Below are 20,877 nucleotides of genomic sequence, written 5' to 3'. Positions count from 1 at the left end.
CCGCGGCATGAACTACAATGTAATCCTTTCCGCAGAAAATCTAGTCCCGATTATTACGTAAGACGCGCTTGCTGCGGCTATATGGTTTGGCTTGCAGGTGCATGGCTACTTTTATGAGCAGTGAACATTACTAAACCGTATTCAAAGACATGGTTCCCTAGATGATCACAATACACTTCAATGGCAGATGACCGTGTTGTAGATCCATCAAGGGTTAAACTGAATGTGAGAGTCTAGCTGATCAACTCCTGTTGAAGGCTGCAGTCATGTGTGCGCTGTTTGCAGTTCTATGCCTGCTTTATTATTCCTCTCCCTTTATGATCCTGACCTGGTCTTGGCTTCAGAAACAGCATTAAAAGAACTGAGCAAGACCTACATGTCCGAATGCACCTTCAAGGCTGTATTATGGGCGAGTGCGATATTGGGGCGAGAGAATTGGACCGATGTCACGCTTATAAATCTACTATTTTTTTCTGCAGGTGCAATGCATTTTGAGAGGAAAAGGAAAAAAAAAAAAAAAAAACACAATCACATGACTGTATTATGGTTGAGGTGCAATTAAAGATGCGTTGAAACCACATCCGAAAAATGGTTCACCGTTCTACAACAGCTTTTGAGGCATCTGCAGTAAAAACCGCAACTACATTGAAAACCTCATCAAATTCCAGTAAAAAATGCAGCTTTTGATGCAGGTATACCTGCTCCCCAGCCAGCTCTTCTGAATACGCGGTATGCAAACCCTACACTATACGAATCCTTTGTAAATCGGGAACAGCAGTGTAGCGGTTCACGGACAACAGAGGAGTTATGTAGAACGCCTCTCACCAGCATCTGTGAGGGAAATGCTAAAACTCCCGGGAGTTGCTGTCAATAATAGATGAGCAGAGAATACATAAAATGTATGTACGGTCACAGTCCTACAAAACTTCTACCCACAGCAGGTAGGTGGATGTGAAGGAGATCCCATCCTTCTGTTACATTCTACTGCAGCTTGTCTTGCAAGTACAGATTGTAAACCCACCCATACAGGGAGCCATGTCTCCCACCTACTCTATGCTGGAGTCACAGCTGGAGTGTAAGCCAATTTCGTATTGGCAGGGGTGGTTTGATGCTCCTTTCTAGACTGCTTTACAGCTCCAGTTAACCAATCTTAAAGAATCCCCAGCAGTCAGTCATGATGACATCACTTGGCCCCATCTCTCATCAGACAAGCTACCAGGAGATCCGCCCCTCCACCCCCCATTGCTCTGACCTGATTCCACTTCACATGCCAAGGATACTCATGTGAGGTGACAAGTAATGTGTGCAAGTCTGGAATGTAGGATGCCCAAGCTTGCCAGGATAGGAAACATTAACCCTTCAACTGGCAAATTATGCATGAAGGAGGAAAACCGCTTTCTAAACATTGGCTTTAGACAACTGGATTAATAGGGGATTCAAATGTCAATTTAGGGGAGAATAGCTGCATAGATACAGCAGGTGACGGAGCGCTGGGTGCCGTACACGGGTCCGTACTACAGAACTGTATAGCCCCTGCTCCATGTATCCTTGCAGAAATGTCATGATACCCGAGGAGCACTCATCTACAGCAGGATAAGCCCGCACATCCATTATAACTAGTTGGGAACGGCTGTGATATGTTTGGTAGGGATCACCTGTGATGGAGAAGAGAACGCTCCAGCATGTTAACGAGTAGAAGAGGTGCAGCCACGCTCTGCAGGTCACCGGTCTCCCTCCAGGGGAAGAGTCAGATGGCAGCATATTCGTCAGGTAACTTCCCATGGCGTCTTCCACTGAATTTCTGAGTCTAAAAAAAAAAAAAAGAAAGGAAATTGATGTTATTGTGCAAATAGTTTTAATAAGATGAAAATCGCTCAGAACAGAACATTCTGTAATAAACTGTCTACAGAATGATCCCCACCTGGTATATTTAGGCGCTGTGGGGTTTAAAATTGTATCAAATATGCATTTGAAAAACCACACGTGGTTCTATAACAATTTGTCATGGTTTTTGATGTGGTTGTGGAAAAAAAAACACAACCACACGTATGTGCTGTTATCTTGATGTGACCGGATGAATACACCCTAAGGCCCTATTCACGCGGCCATTGGCGTTTTTACTTGCGCCTGCTGACACCGTAAAAACGCGTGAGCGGGCGCTGTAGATGTTCAGACAGCCCGAGCCAGGCGCATGTATCCCGAGGGGGGGGGGGGGGGGGCGACAGTTCTGCTAAACTGTTCTTCCCCCTTCCCTGCTTTCTGCTAGGGGAAGAGGCAAGACGGTGCAGGAGCTAATGTGCTGAGCTTCCGCTCCCTCTCCGCCCCTTGACGCAGCCAGCAATGAGAGGGGGCGGGCCGGGGGTGCCCCTGTCCCATACCCTCCTATTGCAAACAGCCAGCAAAGGGCAGAGAGGAGCAGGAAAGGGGGTGGGAGTTAAGCAGTCATCGGCGGTGTAAAAGCCCCTGCCCGGAATGCGCTATCTTGGCCGGCCGTTCGCTTTTACACCACAGAAATACGCCCATGTGCACTGATGCATTGTAAACCAATGCATCAGAGAGGCAGTGTGTATTGGCGGAGAGTGAAAACCCAACCAATATACGCCCGTATGAATCCAGCCTAAGGCCGGATTTTCATGGGCGAGCACGAATGTGCGTTTTTCATGCGAATGTGAAGTGTTTTTCATTCAGATACATCTCACATAGTATCTGTGAAATTGTGTTCCACAGACACATAGTTCACGCACCTGAGAGGATTGCAAGTGTTTCCCATTGATTTCAATGGGACATATCACATTGCACTCACATGCCTATCCCAAGATCCAACTGAAAACAATGGGTGAGGCATTCTGAGGGAACACCAAAAGTGAACATGCTGCGATTTTATTTTTTTCCCCTCGCAGCATCACTAGGAGGGGAAAAGAAAAATCACTCATGCGAATAAGTCCATTCAAAAGAATGGAGTTCATATTCATGCGTCTCGCAACGTGTGAGATTCTTGCCCATGTGAACGTAACCTAAGGGCCAGTGTCCACGGCCGTTTTTTCACCACATGACATGCAGTGAATGGAGGCAATTAATGTTAACAGACTTTCATTGTTCCTTACACGGCAGTGAAATAAATCGCAGCATGCACTATATCTCTGCATATGGTATGGAGCCCTTCTATGAGATCTGTATCAAAATGCTGCCACTACGCAGGCACTGCGTGAGGGCAGGGTTAGGAAATCCATCCCCGCTCTGGACAATGTGGAGAATTTAAAAAAAAAAAAAACAAACAAAAAAAAACCACACTGCAAGCATGCGCAGCACATACCCGGCCGATACGTGGTCTCTACCAGCTCTCCGCTGGCACAGTGAAAAGGCTCTGTATGTGTAAAAGGGTGCATTCAGATAGGGTGTTTTGGTGGTTATAAAAGCGCATCAAAAACCACATGCATTTTTGCCATGGTTTTGGTAAAAATTGCATTTGCCTGTAAAAGCACACTTTATGTGGGTTTTTTTTGTGTGGATTTTATCGCACCCATAGCTAATAACAAACCAACTCCCTGGGGTGTTACTGAAGAGGAACAGCTGCTTTTAATGAAGGAACTCCCAGGTGAGAGCAGGTAAACACAGCAAGATGTGCTCTTACCTGTCCTTTCTTAGAAATACTCCAACGCTGCACATTATGCTTTTACAATTATTTAAACATGAATATATGTTTTATACCATTCACGATAACAAGAAAATATCTCCTGATGTGGGTAATGCATATGGAAAGAGTGCGGGTTACACCATGGGCGCACATGAATAATACAGTGACTGCGAAGACTGCCTACTATGGCAGACACCTGCTACATGTGTAGTAATACGCTGAGTGCTCAAGTGTAACCAAACCCTTCAGCTCCTTCTCCATGGCATTCTCCCTCTAGTTTATCCAATGATTAGATTCAGCCCTTGCAGAAGGCCTTTACTGTGTGATCAGATGTACACGTTAGCCTTACTGGAATGCAATCATGTAATTGTGGGGGCTTTATAATATACATGAACGCCGAGTCTTCGAGAACTAAATAGCTGCAGTAGTTAAAAGAAAAATGTAATCCTATGTGTAAACAAGGCGTACCTCAGAGAAGAGCATCTGTCAGACGGCAGGTGATCACGGCGCCTTTTTATACACACAGACGTCAACGTATGACTGGAAGAAAGCCTTGTGTGTGCACGTAATGAGGGTGTATGTATGCAGCAACCATGCAGATTTATCTGCACAAGTGGTGGGTTTCTACGTACTTTCACCTTGTGTATAGGCCCTTTTAGACACAACGATTATTGCTCAAAAGCCATCTTTTGACCATAATTGTTGCGTGTAAAGGTGCCCATCTTTCAGTTTTCTGCTGAATGATGGACTTCAGTTCGGCATGAAATCCGTTGTTCAGCAGAACAGGTGATGAGACGGACCGCACACTGTGTTCTGCCCGGGAAGCGCTGATTACATTGTCTCAGCGGTCAGCCCCATGGCAGAACAGAAGGGATGTATTCAGAGAACAGTGGGTTGTCTGTTCCCTGAATACAGCTCCTGGCGGCTCACACGTTACTAATTGGTACTAATAGGCATTAGTCCGACACAGCCGTGGGCATGGGGCGATACAGCGCTAAATGCTAGATGGACAGGTTGGAGGCAAGCCTCGTCATAATAAAAAATAAGAAAAAAAATAGATCAGAGAACATAGATCACCCTTTAGAGTGTGTGATAGAGAGTCTGGTGGGACATCAGCTATTTTGGCAGGGTGTGTCAGGCCTAGCTACACAGTCTTCCATTTTGTAAAAGTTCTTAGCTAGTTTCTCACAGACTCTACGGCTCCAAGATTCAAATTAGGGGAAAAGCCTTTAATAAGGATTATTGGCCGTGGGAAGGTCCAAGCCCAATATGAATTATATGTTCAGAATTGGGTTGGCCAGCTAAATAAAACGCATCTCAACTCACTGAGGTGCGAACCCCAGAACACCCCAAAACGGTGTAACAGCAGAGGCCGTTGGTGCAATTTTGAGAGCCCTTGACCTTGCTTCCTTCCTGAGGTGCACTGTCGCCCGGCCAGAAGGGAGCTTGTTGCTATATAAGCCAGGAGAAAATCCCTCCCCGCCGGCCACAAGATGCGACTCGACTACTAAGCATGTAGGGCTGCACCTCTCTGACTTCCAAGCCCCCGCAGGAGGCGCGCATTGCCGCCGCTGACATCCCCGCTCCACCGGCAGAAAAGAACAACGCACCCCGCTGTGCGTTACAGTGCTGACGGGGTGGCCATGAGGGAACCCACAGGGCCGTGAAGTGGGTTTGACGGTGGCGGCGCTGAAGCTGCTCCCTCCCCCCTCACTTTCCTTACCCCCAGTCGCCATAACGCAGGACACAGCGGCTGACAGTCCACCGACAGCAACATGCAGCTGAGAGCCAGGAGTGGAGGGCGACACAAGCAGCCACCGCACACAGTATTAGGAGAAGAGGCAGCTTACAGCGCTGAGGGATTCAATCTTATAGCCACCAGGCCACAGACAACAGAAGCAGGAGGACAGGGGACAGCCGCTTAGGTGATGTAACAGCGCAGCAGGTAAGCGGCCCATTACAGACACAGAGCCCTCCTCACCCACTGACTCTGGCGCTTCCTCATGCAGTTTAGCTAATTCCAGGGCCTTTGCTTCTTGACCCTATCAGGAGCTAGGGGTGTGGCAGGGGCGTTCCTCCTGTCAAACCCCTAGCTTCCTGTGGCGTCAAGGTACAATAATACCCTTGCTGCACATGCGCAGTCAATTGTCCCTATAAACAGTCCTATACTCGGTCTCCCTAAGTTGCTCACAGCATTAATGGTCGAATCACATGGAGTAATTTGGTTATGATAAAAATGGGGAAAAAAACGCGTGCAGTTTTGTCGATGTGGTTTTCTGTGTTTTTTATGGCAAAAAACTGCCCCATATGAATACGCTAGTAAAGGTCATCTGGCCACTCAGGATCCCTGCTGATAAGCTGTTTGCTGGAGTCCCAGTGCATAATGCTCATATGTGCTGGAAGCACACGCCGGATTGGTAGTGCTGGCACAAGTAAAGGGAAGAGCGCTTGCAGTACCATTCTGGGTTACTACAAAATGTACGGAGCTGTGCCATTTCCGTCTGCCAGAGGCTCTGGTGAACAGTTGATCATCAGGAGTCCCCATCTATTTGATGTTAATGTTAATTTGTATGTGATTAAGCTGCAATACCAGACAGCCCAAGGGCAAGAGTGGTGCTATTTCTGGAGAAAAGCAGTTTTATTTCCCCTCATCCTGACATCACTTTAGTAAATGAAAACTCAGTTAACATCTTATATTGTGGACAGGAGAGACTTGGTTGTCTATAGAAAAATCAATAAAATAAGCCACCCATGTGAAAGAAAACAAAGGGGCATGGAAGCTGTGCCAGCCTGCACATTGTGCCCACTGGTACAGCAGTTCCTATACATAGCACACACAGGACAAGAGATTATCTGTCCAAGGAGAAGATGATCTGTGCCAGGCAGCCTGCCAGCCTCCACTCCTGGGGTTATGCCCGAGCACTGTGCAAACTCCTAGGAACTTTCCACACAAAAGACTGTAGCGAGTAGATTAGAATACAACAGAACCTCTCCAAATGTTTACAAAGGATCTATTAGAATAAGATCAGGGTTTCAACTGCAAATAACAAACCATCTGCAAACAATAGCATGACAACTATTATGGTAATGCAGATTATACACATATTGCTATATCCATGTGAATGCGTCACACTGCCTACCTGCAGGTGGGGGAGGGGGCTTCTGTGCCATTTGAGTGAACATGCTTGTTTAGCGGAAAGTTGCGGCTTTATAGTAATTGTACAGCAGGCTGCGATGCAAGGACTCCTTCAGACAGATGTAAGCCCTTCAGTGCAAAGCACTTTTGCGCACGCATATGCACATTTTACTGTACTTTTTGTGCATGCACGGCATTTTCACATGGGCGCAGGACACAGCCCCACCGTGATTTAGAAAGATATTTAGCCTACTGAGGTCCAGATGTGTTTTTTTTTCCCCCACAGAATTGCGAAACATATTGCATATTTGCACGCCTCCCATGAGACTTATGGGGCCCTTGGTGCGCAAATGCACACAAAAATGGAGCATATGCCATGCACTATTTTCAATGAGGAGAGGTAGGACAGCGGTGGAGCTAATTCCCGGAATTTAGCCCCACCTTCTCTCATTGCAAATAGTGCAGAGGGGCAGAGAGGAGGCAGAGAGAGGGCGGGAGCTCAGAGCACTGCTCCCGGCTCTTCCAACCTCCTCCCCCTGCAGAGAGAGATGCCGTATATTGGCCGGCGTGAATACCCGGCAGATATACGGAGTCTGAATGCACCCTTAGGCTGGGTTCTCACGAGACGGAAATCCTGCGGCTCGGCCGCACTGAAAAACCGCAAGATTTCCGCAGGATAAGCACAGCTTCAACACCCGCGGATTTTGATGCAGCTCCGCCTGAATCTCCACTATGGCCATCTCTCCCCATTGAGAGAGGAGAGGCCGGAGCGGAAACGGAAAAAAAATTGACATGCCGTGTCTTTGTTTTCCGCACGGATTGGCCGCAGCATGTGGATGAGAATTTTGCAAAACCTCGTCCATTTTGCTGGCTAATCCCAGGATTGGGAGCCGCGGGCAAAACTGCCATGCCGACATTCCGCATGGAAATTCCACGGCAATTCCGTCCCGTGTGAACCCAGCCTAAAGGTGCATTCACATGGGGCAGTCTGCATGAGGGAAAAATATACATCGCCAAAACGTGATGAGTTTCTGCTGCATTAGAAGCAAACAAAACTCCATCAAACATGCACTTTTTTTCTTATGCGGTTTTTTGGGGATTTACTTGTATAGGGTTCACTGTGCAGTAGAAATAATGTTAACTTTATTTTAGGAGTTGTTACAATTTTGATTACACCAAATTTGTTTTATGACTTCTCTATAATAAAAGCACTTATTTGTACTATAGGAAGTGGTTCGGTGTTGCTGCCTTCCAAGACCTGTAGCATTTTTACTTTTTTACTAATGTAGCTGTATAAAGCCAGCTTCACACGAGCGTACGTGCATTTGTGTGCGCCTGAGCGCTGCATATCTGCGGAATGAACGATTGACATATTTTTACTGTACTTTTGGCTCCTGGAAGGCATGCTAATTTGCGAGCGGCAAACAAAGACTCACTGATTGAACTGGCCAATTAGTTTCACCCATTCCCTTGCCTATTATGCACCCATCATTGCCTTCTATGGGGACCTTAGGTGTGCAAATACACAGGAAAATCGATCATGTTCTGTTTTTTTTCAGCCACATTAGGCATTAGCCCCTTTAGCTCTTTACCTGTAGAGCTGCTTACCTGGCTACCATGCAGGGAACTACAGCACAGCTTCCCTCAAATGAATGGGCTGTACTGCAGTTACCTGCCTAGTGTACAGCTAGGAATGCCGTAGCACTAAACTCTGGGCTTTTCCAGGAGTTAGCTATTGATGACCCATCCTCAGTTAACCTCGCCAAAGTTAACTGGTGGGGGTCCGACACTGAGGATCTTAGCCGATCAGCGTTTTTTTTCAGACGCTTTCTCAGTGTAGACCAAGCTGGAAGTAGACAGCTCTATCCACATCAAGGCCTGGGTTGGTAATGCTCCCATTGAATTCTGCTTCATGCAGATTTCGGCCATTGCATTGCAGAGGGTGAAATCCACTGCAAATAATAATAATCTTTATTTATATAGCGCCAACATATTCCGCAGCGCTTACAAAACAGGGCAGAACAGAAACAAAACCATGGTTACATATGGTAATCAATTGATGGAGACACTAGGAGTGAGAGTCCTGCTCCAACAAGCTTACATACTACAAATAATGGGGTGATACAAAAGGTAAAGCGGCTGGAGATGTGCACAGTATGGCAAGGAGGAAAGTATGGATGATATACACATAGAAAATGGTCAAATTGAGCTGTATGGTGACCGAATCAGTATGACTGCAGGGGGCGGTTAATTGCGACTAGCAGTCCATAGGGCAGAGAGCATGTTATCAGGCAGAGTAAAGAGGGGTTTGGTTTAGGAGACATGGTATGCCTCCCTGAAGAGGTGCGTTTTTAGAGTACGCCTGAAGTTATGTGTCGGGGATTGCACAGATAGTTTTGGGTTGCGCGTTCCAGAGGACTGGTGCTGCTCTGGAAAAGTCTTTGAGGCGAGAATGAGGTGTGGGCGATTGAGATGAGGGAGGCAATTTAGGGCGGTGCAATGCTATAAAGAGCTTTGTGGATGAAGGTGGCGAGTTTGAATTGAAGTGTGTATTTGACGGGCAGCCAGTGCAGTGACCAGCACAGGGCAGAGGTGTCCGAGTAGTGGCTGGACAGGAAGATGAGCCTGGCTGCCGCATTCAGGATGGATTGGAGAGTCTGGCATGCGAAAGGCTGATTAGCAGCGAGTTGCAGTACTAGAACCAAGAGTGGATGAGGGCAACAGCATTTCTTGCAATGTTCTTGAGGTGCAGCTGATGTGTTTGGGCGAGAGATTAGATGTAGGGGGTAATGGAAAGATCGGGGTTGAATTTAACCCCAAGATAGCGGGCATGCTCTCTGGGATTTATGGTGATGCCACACACGGAGATGAAATTGTCAGGATGAGGTTGGTTAGTAGAGGGCGGAAACACTAGTAGATCAGTTTTTGAAAGGTCCAGTTTTAGGTAGAGAGAGGACATAGTGTTAGAGACAGCGGTGAGACAGTCGGGGGTGTTCTGCAGGATTGTTGCTGTGATGTAATGGGAAGAGGTGTCTAACTGGATGTCATCAGAATAGAGATGGTACCGATAGCCAAATCTCCTGATGGTTTGTCCAATAGAGGCTGTGTAGATGGAGAAAAGGAGGCGGCCGAGGACCGAGCCCTGGGGGACCTCAACAGCAAGGGGAAGAGGAGGGGAGGTAGAGCCAGCAAAGGAGACACTGAAAGAGCGGTCAGATAGGTAGGAGGAGAACCAGGAGAGAGCCGTGTCCTTTAGGCCGATGGAGCGAAGCTTATTGAGAAGGAGTTTGTGGTCAACAGTGTCAAACACTGCAGAGAGATCGAAGAGGATCAGTAGGGAGTAGTCACCCCTCGATTTAGCCGTCAGGAGGTCATACATACATCCATGGCATAATAAAACAAACCATAATCATGACAAGAATTTACCAAAAAAATTAATGAGAACCTGCTAGGTCTTAGGAGTCCCATGAACTACCTCTGAGGACGATATGGTTATACTTGCCTACATCCCATTCCAGTGCCAGCAGCCCACCAACTCGTCGCGTGTAAGGAACGGACTCCTTCAGTGCATGAGCACTGTCCTTTCATTATACCACTGTAGTGACAGTACCCTTTAAAGAGGTTTTTATGACATTAAAAAAGCTAAGGTGGCAGATGATTGTGTAATATAGTAAAAAAGAAATAACATTCTCAGCTTTCCAATGACCTTGCCTGTCAGGCAACGTCACAAGTGACTGCAGTGGTCACATAATTCACCCAAACACGGGTATCTGTGCATGAACAGCATGCGCCCGCTGAGGCCAGTGATTAGCTGAGCTCTCGTGAGTGATGAATGACATATGACCACTGTGATATCTTTTGGGATCAGATCAGTCATTGAAAGTTGAGTATGTTTTTTTACACCATTATCTGACATCTGTAACTTTTTTTTTGGTCGGAAAACATTTAGATACTTAAGTACCTGTAAACAGTTTAATATCTAAGCTGCCCATAATAATAATTGCCAATGATGGCATCAGAAAAAATGCTTGATGTATTTTTATAGGCACTTAGTCACGCTTCTAAAATATAGTTATGCACAATAGCCATATACGTTTGGTGTCAATTTTTGATAAAAATGCAAAAAAATTATAGTAAAATTATTTGTTTTAACTGACGGGTCTTTCTTTGTTCCACGGTTGCTTTTCAGATTGCAGATTTGCTTGCTTTTTCTTGATCTTCAACTAATAAAATACTAGGATTAAAGTGTTGATCATCTATTGCATGAGACAAATGTAGATGCAACAATGTACTGAACAGAAATGATGGGCAAATATCACTGTAATGTATTCTCAAACAGAAGGTTGGTTAACTTCAGGGTCAAATTGACCCACAACAAGCTAGTTCACAAAGTGTCACAAGGTGCCAACACATATCTAATGTTTATCTATGGCCACCCAACTGCTGCCAAATTAACCCTCAGCAGTTTTAGATAAACTCTGTCCATTATGAGGGACAAACAGAAATCGTTCCACTTTAGATACAGAGCTGGGAGGGTAGGGAAGAAGCGGCAACAGATCTGGGATTCTCCTGTTCCAGGAGAGGGGTGACCTGAATTTTTGATCCGATTATCAACCCCACCCAGCAGTCAGACAGCATGTTTGCTCTCTCATTGTCACATATGACAAAAGGAAAAGGAGCAAAATAATGAGGACTTGCTCAACTAATAACTCCCCTGAGTCTTTAGCATGAAAGGATCTCTTAGAAGACTACTTCCATGCACAGTCATCCTGTTGCATTCTTCAGCCCGCCAGCACATTGGGAAACATCATCCTGCTCCCCACTCGGTCAGGAGCCATCTAGTGGGGTCCATGGTGCTCAGCTCAACCCCTGTCAGCTCCCTGAGGCTTAGCTCTGGTGTTGCACCCCTGGCCTGTCCTGTCCTGCCCACCAAACCAACCCCTTGCTTCACCGGCAACCCTGAACTCATCCAGTTGAGTCACACTTCCAGCCTATCTCTGGCTTGCCCAGTAAACAGTCCCTCCATCCTGCCACTGGAGTCAAATAGGAAGAGAATTTCCAAGCGCCATGTGTCACACTCATGGCTGCCATCTTGTAAGAGTAGAAACAGGCATCGGGCCCCAGGCACTACTGGAAGCTGGATGTTCGGGCCCACCAGATGCCGCCACTACATCTGTGGAGGAAAGAATAACATCTGCAGAGGACCTTTTTAACACCGCGACTACCAAAGAGAGACTGGCAAGGGAAAGGCACCTGGACCCTGATCCCGTTCGTGCGACATACTAGCTATCTCTCTGGAATATGGTCTGGATGCTTCTTTCAGGGCAGTAAGTAATGGCTATAATGTTCCTAGGACCATCCACTTGAGTGTCTGCTCTACCGCCTTCTACAAACCTAGGTCAGGTCTGCTTTGCTCTCCAGCCTCTGACCCTCCTAGCAAGGATTAATTTTTTTTTTAGGAATGCTTTCTCTAGCAGTCTGCACTTTAACAGCCATTAGACAGTTCGAGGTGACCTGCCCTAATATTTACCGATTGCCTATTGTAGTCTGCATCCCCTTGGACCTACATATTTCTGCCTCTACAAATCTCCAACTCTTTGAGAATATTAACCTTTTACTGCCATCTACTACATGCTTCCTGTATAACACTACTACAGGCAGATATTGAATTTCACAGACTAAGGCCCCCCCTGACAGAAAGGCACATACAGGGTTTAGAGGATGGCAGATAACCTCCCTTAAATCCTGCCTAGACCCCGTCCTGGCTACTTAAGACGACTTTTAGCCGAGATTCATCCAATCGACTAGTTGTATAGAAGTTGCAGAATGGCCAGGAAAAGTAGCAAACCTTAAACTCAACCCACCACCTTCTCAGAGCACACTACCTGACCTTTACATGCACTGTCAAGTTAAAGGAGATGTCCCGCGCCGAAACGGGTTTTTTTTTTTTTAAACCCCCCCCCCGTTCGGCGCGAGACAACCCCGATGCAGGGGTTAAAAAAACCACCCGCACAGCGCTTACCTGAATCCCGGCGGTCCGGCGTCTTCATACTTACCTGCTGAAGATGGCCGCCGGGATCCTCTGCATCCGTGGACCGCAGCTCTTCTGTGCGGTCCACTGCCGATTCCAGCCTCCTGATTGGCTGGAATCGGCACGTGACGGGGCGGAGCTACACGGAGCCCCATAGAGAAGAGGAGAAGACCCGGACTGCGCAAGCGCGGCTAATTTGGCCATCGGAGGGCGAAAATTAGTCGGCACCATGGAGACGAGGACGCCAGCAACGGAGCAGGTAAGTATAAAACTTTTTATAACTTCTGTATGGCTCATAATTAATGCACAATGTACATTACAAAGTGCATTATTATGGCCATGCAGAAGTGTATAGACCCACTTGCTGCCTCGGGACATCTCCTTTAATTCTTTCCAAGCCATGGCTCCCTCCAGAGGTGTAGCTTGAAGCTCCTGGGCCCCAATGCAAAATCTTTAACAGGGCCCGCAACTATAATACTTTATTCATAGTACTGGGCTCTCTATATAAAGAAGAGAGGCCTTATGGCCCCCCTAAGGCTCCTGGGCCCGGGTGCAACCGCATCTCCTATAGTTACACCAGTGGCTCCCTCCCCACCACGTTCCGACTCCCTCCCCACACATTCCGTTACGGATTCAGAGGACCTACTCTTGGGAGTTCAGTCTACCCAAACCAACATATCACTAGCAGCGATACAGCTAACTGCCTCAAAAGCATCTCTTCTAAATCACATTAAAAACATGTTTCGCTCTGAACAGCTGTTCGAGAGATCTCCAAGCAAATCACAGCCCTGGGGCAGTATACAGCAGACTGGAAACAGAAGACTGATGAAAAAGTGGATGCTCTAGATCAGGATTGGGTGAAATGGGACAATTAGGCTGCTAGAGTAAATGCACTTGAGCTCAAATCTGAAGATTCGGAGAACAGAAGCAGGAGAGCTAACATCCTGATCTGTAGCCTACCAGAGTCTATCACCAACTTAAGAGGCCACTTATTAACCTGTTCGCCGCTCTACACCCTCAGGACACACAGGAAACCCTCTGTATTGACCGGATCCACAGAGCTCTATCCAACCAGAGAATCTAGAGTTTCTGAGGAATGTCATCCTCAAGCTCTGCTATGTAAAGCTTCAGGGCCAGGTTCTGGAAGCTGCCTGACAATTTAGCTCCCTATGGTGATACTCCATAGTACAGTTGTACGCAAACCTTGCCTCTTTTCACACTTTTTTCCAAAAGGAGAAATGCGAGAACAGTCACTTTGACTCTTCAGAGGGTGAATATAAAATATAAGTGGAGCTTTCCCTTTGCGCTGGCACACATTAATCAAAGATTCTATTCTATTAAATCTTTGGAAGATGGTACTTGCATACAAGAATGTGAAGGCATCCCATTTGAGCTTGATCAAAGTTGTTCTCCAAGACCCCAATGACTCTCTCGTTCATGGATGACACCATAGAGTGAGAGGTGCCTCGTGATATACTTAAAGGAGATGTCCCGAGGCAGCAAGTGGGGTTATACACTTCTGTATGGCCATAATAATGCACTTTGTAATGTACATTGTGCATTAATTATGAGCCATACAGAAGTTATAAAAAGTTTTTTACTTACCTGCTCCGTTGCTAGCGTCCTGGTCTCCATGGTGCCGACTAATTTTTGGCCTCCGATGGCCAAATTAGCCGCGCTTGCGCAGTCCGGGTCTTCTGCTGTTCTCTATGGGGCTCCGTGTAGCTCCGCCCCGTCACGTGCCGATTCCAGCCAATCAGGAGGCTGGAATCGGCAGTGGACCGCACAGAAGAGCTGCGGTCCACGGAGGAAGAGGCCATCTTCAGCGGTGAGTAGAGAAGTCACCGGAGCGCCGGGATTCAGGTAAGCGCTGTGCGGGTGGTTTTTTTAACCCCTGCATCGGGGTTGTCTCGCGCCGAACGGGGGGGGGGGTTTAAAAAAAAAAAAACCCGTTTCGGCGCGGGACATCTCCTTTAAGTAGGCTATGATTGCCCTGCACCTTTTGCTATAGATTCTGCGATTCTCCATGCAACTATTTGGTTGTCTTCCAAATTCCCTACCTTTTAGAAGTCAGGCTGTTCATTTTGTGCTCTATTCATCATTGCTGTTTATTTTAAAGTTCGGACAGATAGCTTGTTTATGATGCTCATACCTTGAGACAGGCCGAGAAAATAAAGTTAGCTTCGACATCGTGGCGAAATGCTCATCCGCCCAGCTAGCCCGATTGTCAAAAATATATGTTTTGCAAGATTCTTTTCCGGGACAGACCTGGGATATTTGTTGTCCCTGCTCCTCCAGACCCTGGAAGCCCTCCTATATGGTGCTGGATGCCCCCATTCTGGGTTACCAAAGGTATTGGGACCCCATCATTTTCCATTGTTTTAATCAGTTATTATGTTATTTGGTTCCTTTTATCAGGTTTCCCTCCTTGACTACAGCTGTGCACTATACTCTAAGTCTTGTTATAAGCTGGAGCGCACCTCAATTTACTTCGCACACACTCGCAGTTCCCATGGCAGTAATCTCTCACAATGTCTGGAGGTTTAATTCTTTCTTAATAGAGGTGCAAGGCATTTTTGCAATAGATTATTTGCTTTCAGGGACCCACTTCTGTAGCTCTTCAGCTCCAAGATATTCTCATGCGCAATACTCTAGATTTTATTCCTTTTGTAGCCCCTAGAAATCATCAAGATGTCCCGATCCTCCTTCATAATTCGCTTCCTATTTTTATTGAAAAGGTAAGATTCTGATCTACAGGGCAGATATATTATTATTCCAGGTAGGCTGCATGTCCAACAAATAGCAATACTAAAGTCACACGCTCTAGTTTACAATCCATTTAAACTAATCTCCATTCTAACTAGGAAACTCAAGTCCTAACACAATGCAGAGGCTTATTGGTCCTACCTAGAACGATCTTCAGCTGGTACGGACAAATTCGTAACCATGCAGAGGTCCTTGCTGAGTACTCAGCTCATGTAGCTTTTCTTGGCGAATGTCTGGAGGAAACTACATAGGTCCCGTAAAGGGTATACCTTCTAGTCCGCAGATCACAAATCGTATTCCTGCCAAGACTGGCTGCTGTTTTTCACAAGGGTCCTTCTCTCATTAGCGCAGGTCAGACATATTCTTTGTGTTTGGTTGGATCACAATTAGAGATGAGCGAACCTACTCGTTTCGAGTAATTACTCGATTGAACACCGCGATTTTCGAGTACTTACGAACTCGGGTGAAAAGATTCGGGGGGCGGCGTGGCGGGTAGCAGCGGGGAGCCCTTTCTCTCTCCCTCTCCCCCCCTCTGCAACCCCCCACTCACCCACGGCGCCCCCCCGAATCTTTTCGCCCGAGTACGGAAGTACTCGAAAATCGCGGTGCTCGGGCGAAAAAGGGGCGTGGCCGAGTACGCTCGCTCATCTCTAATCACAATATTGTTATGGCCCAGTTTGTGAGCCACCTTACTCTAAACAATGGCGACTCAATACAGCTCTTTTAAAAGATCCTATCACTTTTACAAAAATATCTGAACAACTTACTTTACTTTGAAACAAATATAACCCCTAGCTTGAATCCTGTTTGGGTTTGGCTTGCACATAAGGGCTTTATGAGAGGACAACATTTCCTGGATGGCTAGTCAGGCTAAGAGAGAAATCATCAGCTCAGGTTGCTCTAGAGCATTGCCTAGCTCGCTTAGAAATAGCAAATCCACAAAGGCTTTCTCTTGCAATTACTAAAGAAATTAGAGATGTAAAAATTCAGGGTAATCTCATTTTTACCATATCTGCTGAGAGGGTATTATAAATGCACCCAATCTATATATTTTAGATTAGCTAATAAACGTGACGAGCTGTTGGCAGCAATGTGGTATACTCTATTAGGTCTAATAGATGTGTTTGTAGACCCAACCCAGATAAAATTTCTAAACTCTTTTATGATTCCTATAGTACCTTATAGAAATATAGAACCCCCAAAAACCTCTGATGCCCTCAAGGACTTCCTGAACCTGCTTCCATTTTTGCAGTTATCTAATATACATATTAGGGCATTTAATCAACCTATTGATGAGGAAGTAGAGCTCACAATTAAAAATCTTAAATTAGGGAAGACTCCCGGGCCAGATGGCTTCATCACCCTATATTATTCGCCCATTCGTTCTCCCCTTTTGACTACTTTTATAATGTCACTCTCTCTGGTAAGGTTGTCCCAGACAAATTTTTAAACGCTCGCATCACGGTTATTCCAAAATCCAATAACGATCACACTTCTCCTTAAAACTATTGCCCAATTTCTTTATTAAACTTAGATTACAAAATTTTCACTAGTATCTTAGCTTCTTATTTAAACTCTTTCCACCCAAATCTCATTCATAGGGGCAAAGTAGGTTCCATACTGTCCTGGCAAGCCCCCGATAACATCAGGAAAATTCTCTACATTCTTCATTTCTCCTAAGACCCCGATTTGATAATTTTAGCCCAAGATATTGAAAGGGCATTTAATAGCTTATTTTGGGATTATCCTTTTGCAGTCCTGGCAAAGGCGGTATACATGGAACATTTATAACAGCTCTGCAAACCATATACTCATCTCCCTCTGCCCAGCTCAAACTACCTACCCATATTTACTAACAAATAGAAAATCGGACAATGCAGGGATGCCCCTTTTTCAAGCTGGCAATGGAACCTTTGGCCCATATAATTAGGTCTATCTCGAATATCACTTGCCTTAACTTCAGTAAACAGAATTATAAAATCAGTTTATTAGCACATGATAAACTCCTTAACACTTAACAAACCCTTTAATTCCCTTCCTAATTTTATAGCAGTACTACATTCTTTTGCTGCAGTCCCAGGCTTAGTAGTCAATATGGACAAGACTAAAGTCTTATTCTGCAATATCCCCTCCTCTATGAAAAAAGCTTATCAAACTTAACTTTAGATTTCAGACTCACTCTAACTAGATTTCTTATCTTTGTATAAGCTAACTAGTACACTAGAAGCGCTGTACAAATGGAATAATTCTATTAAAAAATTATCTAAAATAGATGGGATAACCGACACCTGTCCTGGCTAGCCAGAATTAACATGGTCAAGATAACAGAGTATGCGAGGTAGAGCTATTTGTTCAGATGCCTCCGTGTCTATCCCCCCCCTCTGAAACTCAAGAGTACGCAACTGGCAATCTTCCACTTTATTTGGAGTAATTAGAGAGCCAGAAAGTAATGGACTACCGTTAGAGTGGCCTTATTTTTTAACTTTTTAGAAGTTTAGCACCCACCCCCCATCTCGTTCCAACCAACAAATAGACGATCTACGCAAACTTTTAGCTCAGTCGACAACTGCGAGGCGACCCTCATCGACCATAAATTTTGAAATTTTCATGTCCGGAAATTCATTTTTCCACTAGTAATGGAAATTAATGCGAGTTTTCATTAATTAAATTAGCATTGCTATTGCTAAATTAAGCCAGTGCTACAATTGAAACAATATACAATTATGTTATGCGATTTGCACAATAATATTGCATGCAGTACTTTTCCTGCGTTAAAAGTAACATCGCTATTAATGGCAGCATTACTTTTAACATGGTTCACTATTAGAGATGAGCGAGCGTATTCGGTAAGGACAAATACTCGAGTGAGCATTGTCCTTACCGAGTACCTGCCTGCTCACCCGCAAAGACCCGGGGGGCGGGGAGTGGCGGAGAGGGGGTAAGAGGGTTGATCTCTCGCTCTCCCCCCGGCTCCCTCCTGCTTACTCCCGCAACACAGCACTCACCCACGCGGGCACCCGACTCTTTGCGGGCAAGCGGGCAGGTACTCGGTAAGGACGATACTCGCTCGAGTATCTGTCCTTACCGAGTCCACTCGCTCATCTCTATTCACTATGTATAAAGCTGTGCAGCTTTGGGGGTCGGGATTTGTATGGATCACGATCAGGAGGCAATCCTGCTCCACACACGCAGTACCAGCTGTCTTTGATAACTGATATCGCAACAGCAGTGATCAGCACCAATGCTGACTGTGGCTGTTAACCCTTTAAAAGCCGCTATAAATTTTGACAGCGGCATTTAAATGCCCTGAATGGCCCTCCCCTCGCAATCTTATTGCAAGGTGTCATTCAGTTGTCCAGGGCCTTCTATTAGGATGAAACTGTGGCCTTTCCTAAAAGAATTCCAGCAGGAATTACATATATTGCATTACTGAAGTATTACCATACATGGTATAAGCCATCACACGATCGCAAGTTCCTACAGGGACTAAAAAAATGAAGAAGAAATAAGTGGAAACCAATTTTTAATAAAGGATAATGAAACGTAAAAAAGAAAACCCTGTTCCAGTATTCAGACTAAGGAAATCAAATAAAAAAATAATTTGTTACCGCCATGTCCATAAAAGTCCAATCTATTAAAATAATGGATTATTTATCCTGCATGTTCTCTAAGAAAAATTTTTTAATAAAAAGCAATCAAAAAGTTGTATGTACTCCAAAAATACAGGGATGTGGAGCCTGAGCCAAAGTCCAATTTTGGTGGAGTCAGTAGAAATATACCTCGGCTTATAAAATATATAATAATATGGTATAATTCAGTGCAGAATTTCTACAGATGTCCTTTTATACGAATTCAGGAATGTCTTGTAAATATGTTCTAATCATCTAAGACCCTGCTTATCAAAAACATTGATAACTAGGATTTTAAAATAGTGAATTTATCACTTAAAAAACATATATGGAGAAGGAGTCGGAGTCTGGGAAAATTGAGGAGTCGCACGTTTGGCTTACTGACTCCACAGCTCCAGAATGGTACAGCAAGAAAAAAACAAAAATAAATTTGGTATCTTCGTAATCATACTAACCCACAGAATAAAGTTATCATATCATATTTTCCAGTGTGTATACTGTAAAAACAATGCCCACTCAAAATGGCAAAATTGTTTTTCCATTTCATCCCACTTAGAAATTTTGGAAAGTTTTTCCGTACATTACATGGTTTTGATTAAATAGTACCAATTAAAAATACAACTTGTCCTGCAAGGAACAAGCCCTGAGATATTCAAACTGCCAATCTCTGTCGGCATGGTCTCAGCTACAACATGGGAACCCAGCCTATGAATTGAGCTGTCAAAACGCAGTAATCTTTAGTAAGAGGGATCCAGCAGAATTCTGACTGAAAAGGGTATATTGGTGTACACAAATTGGCCATTATTGAAACCATGCAGTGCGATGTAAAAAAACGTCACCCAAAAAAATATTTGCAGTTGTTTCCCAAAAAAATCATTCACCATTAGTGGCCCAAAATGTGAGGTTTATATCTCACAGCCCAGGGTTACGACCTGTAGTTCAGCTTGTTCAGGCAAGCTCCCAGCACCAGGAGTTGTGGTGGAGTCTAACTGGGAGACCTGCGCTCAGGAAGACCTACAGAACACCAAATGACACCGCCTAAATAGAAACGGGTAGGACTACAAGAATGTATCTTTTGTAATCAGTAAGGCATGGTCTATATTGAAGACACCTCTGTGTTAAAGTCAAACAGAACAAGTTTATTTGATAATGAAGAGGGTGCCCTCTATTCACTAGTCCTTGTTTCTGGGAGCAGTTGCACCCCAGTCTTTCTCCATGCATGCTCTCTCTTGATGTCCCTTTTAGGACAGGATTTCCGCCACCTTTGACATTTTCACTGCTCTACACTGCCTCACTTCTCATGCTGTAAACTGCCATTGGTTTACTCCACCTATTCCCTGGTCACGAACAACAGATTAACTGTCCAGACCATACATTGGATTTGTCTTTCTGGGAACTAAGATGAGAAGCTAAGAAGTGGGGAAGCACAGCATGAAACACACAAGATGGTGGAGATTTGTTCTTCTTCAGCACTCATTGACAAAAAATAATGCACCAAGGAGGAGCTATGGGAATCAAATGAAACTTTATCTGTGTGAATGTAATGATGATTTAGGCGATTACATTATTAAAGCAAAAGGATACGTCTATTGGGCAAAACTGTACAATTCATAGGCGGCTCTAGTACCCGGTCGGGATGCCTCTAGCCTGGATACATGATGATACAGTCGGCCATATAGGA

At 45.2% G+C, this 20,877-nt stretch overlaps 1 protein-coding gene across 3 annotated transcripts in view; it reads right to left on the bottom strand.

Moving 5' to 3' along the window:
• The window catches only part of KIAA0319L (KIAA0319 like), an 89,856-nt gene that overhangs the window by 52,885 nt on the left and 16,094 nt on the right, over positions 1-20,877 (bottom strand). For all 3 annotated transcript variants that reach the window (XM_066575000.1, XM_066575001.1, XM_066575002.1), the window contains exon 3: positions 1,656-1,807. In XM_066575000.1, coding sequence (XP_066431097.1) covers positions 1,656-1,782 — 127 coding nt within the window. In that variant the 5' untranslated portion in view covers positions 1,783-1,807. The remainder of the gene's footprint in view (positions 1-1,655; positions 1,808-20,877) is intronic.

The sequence above is a fragment of the Eleutherodactylus coqui genome, chromosome 1 (genome assembly GCF_035609145.1).
Source record: "Eleutherodactylus coqui strain aEleCoq1 chromosome 1, aEleCoq1.hap1, whole genome shotgun sequence".
Taxonomy (NCBI): Eukaryota; Metazoa; Chordata; class Amphibia; order Anura; family Eleutherodactylidae; genus Eleutherodactylus; species Eleutherodactylus coqui.
The sequence above is the reverse complement of the archived record's forward strand: the minus strand, read 5'-3'. Positions and strand labels throughout refer to the sequence as shown.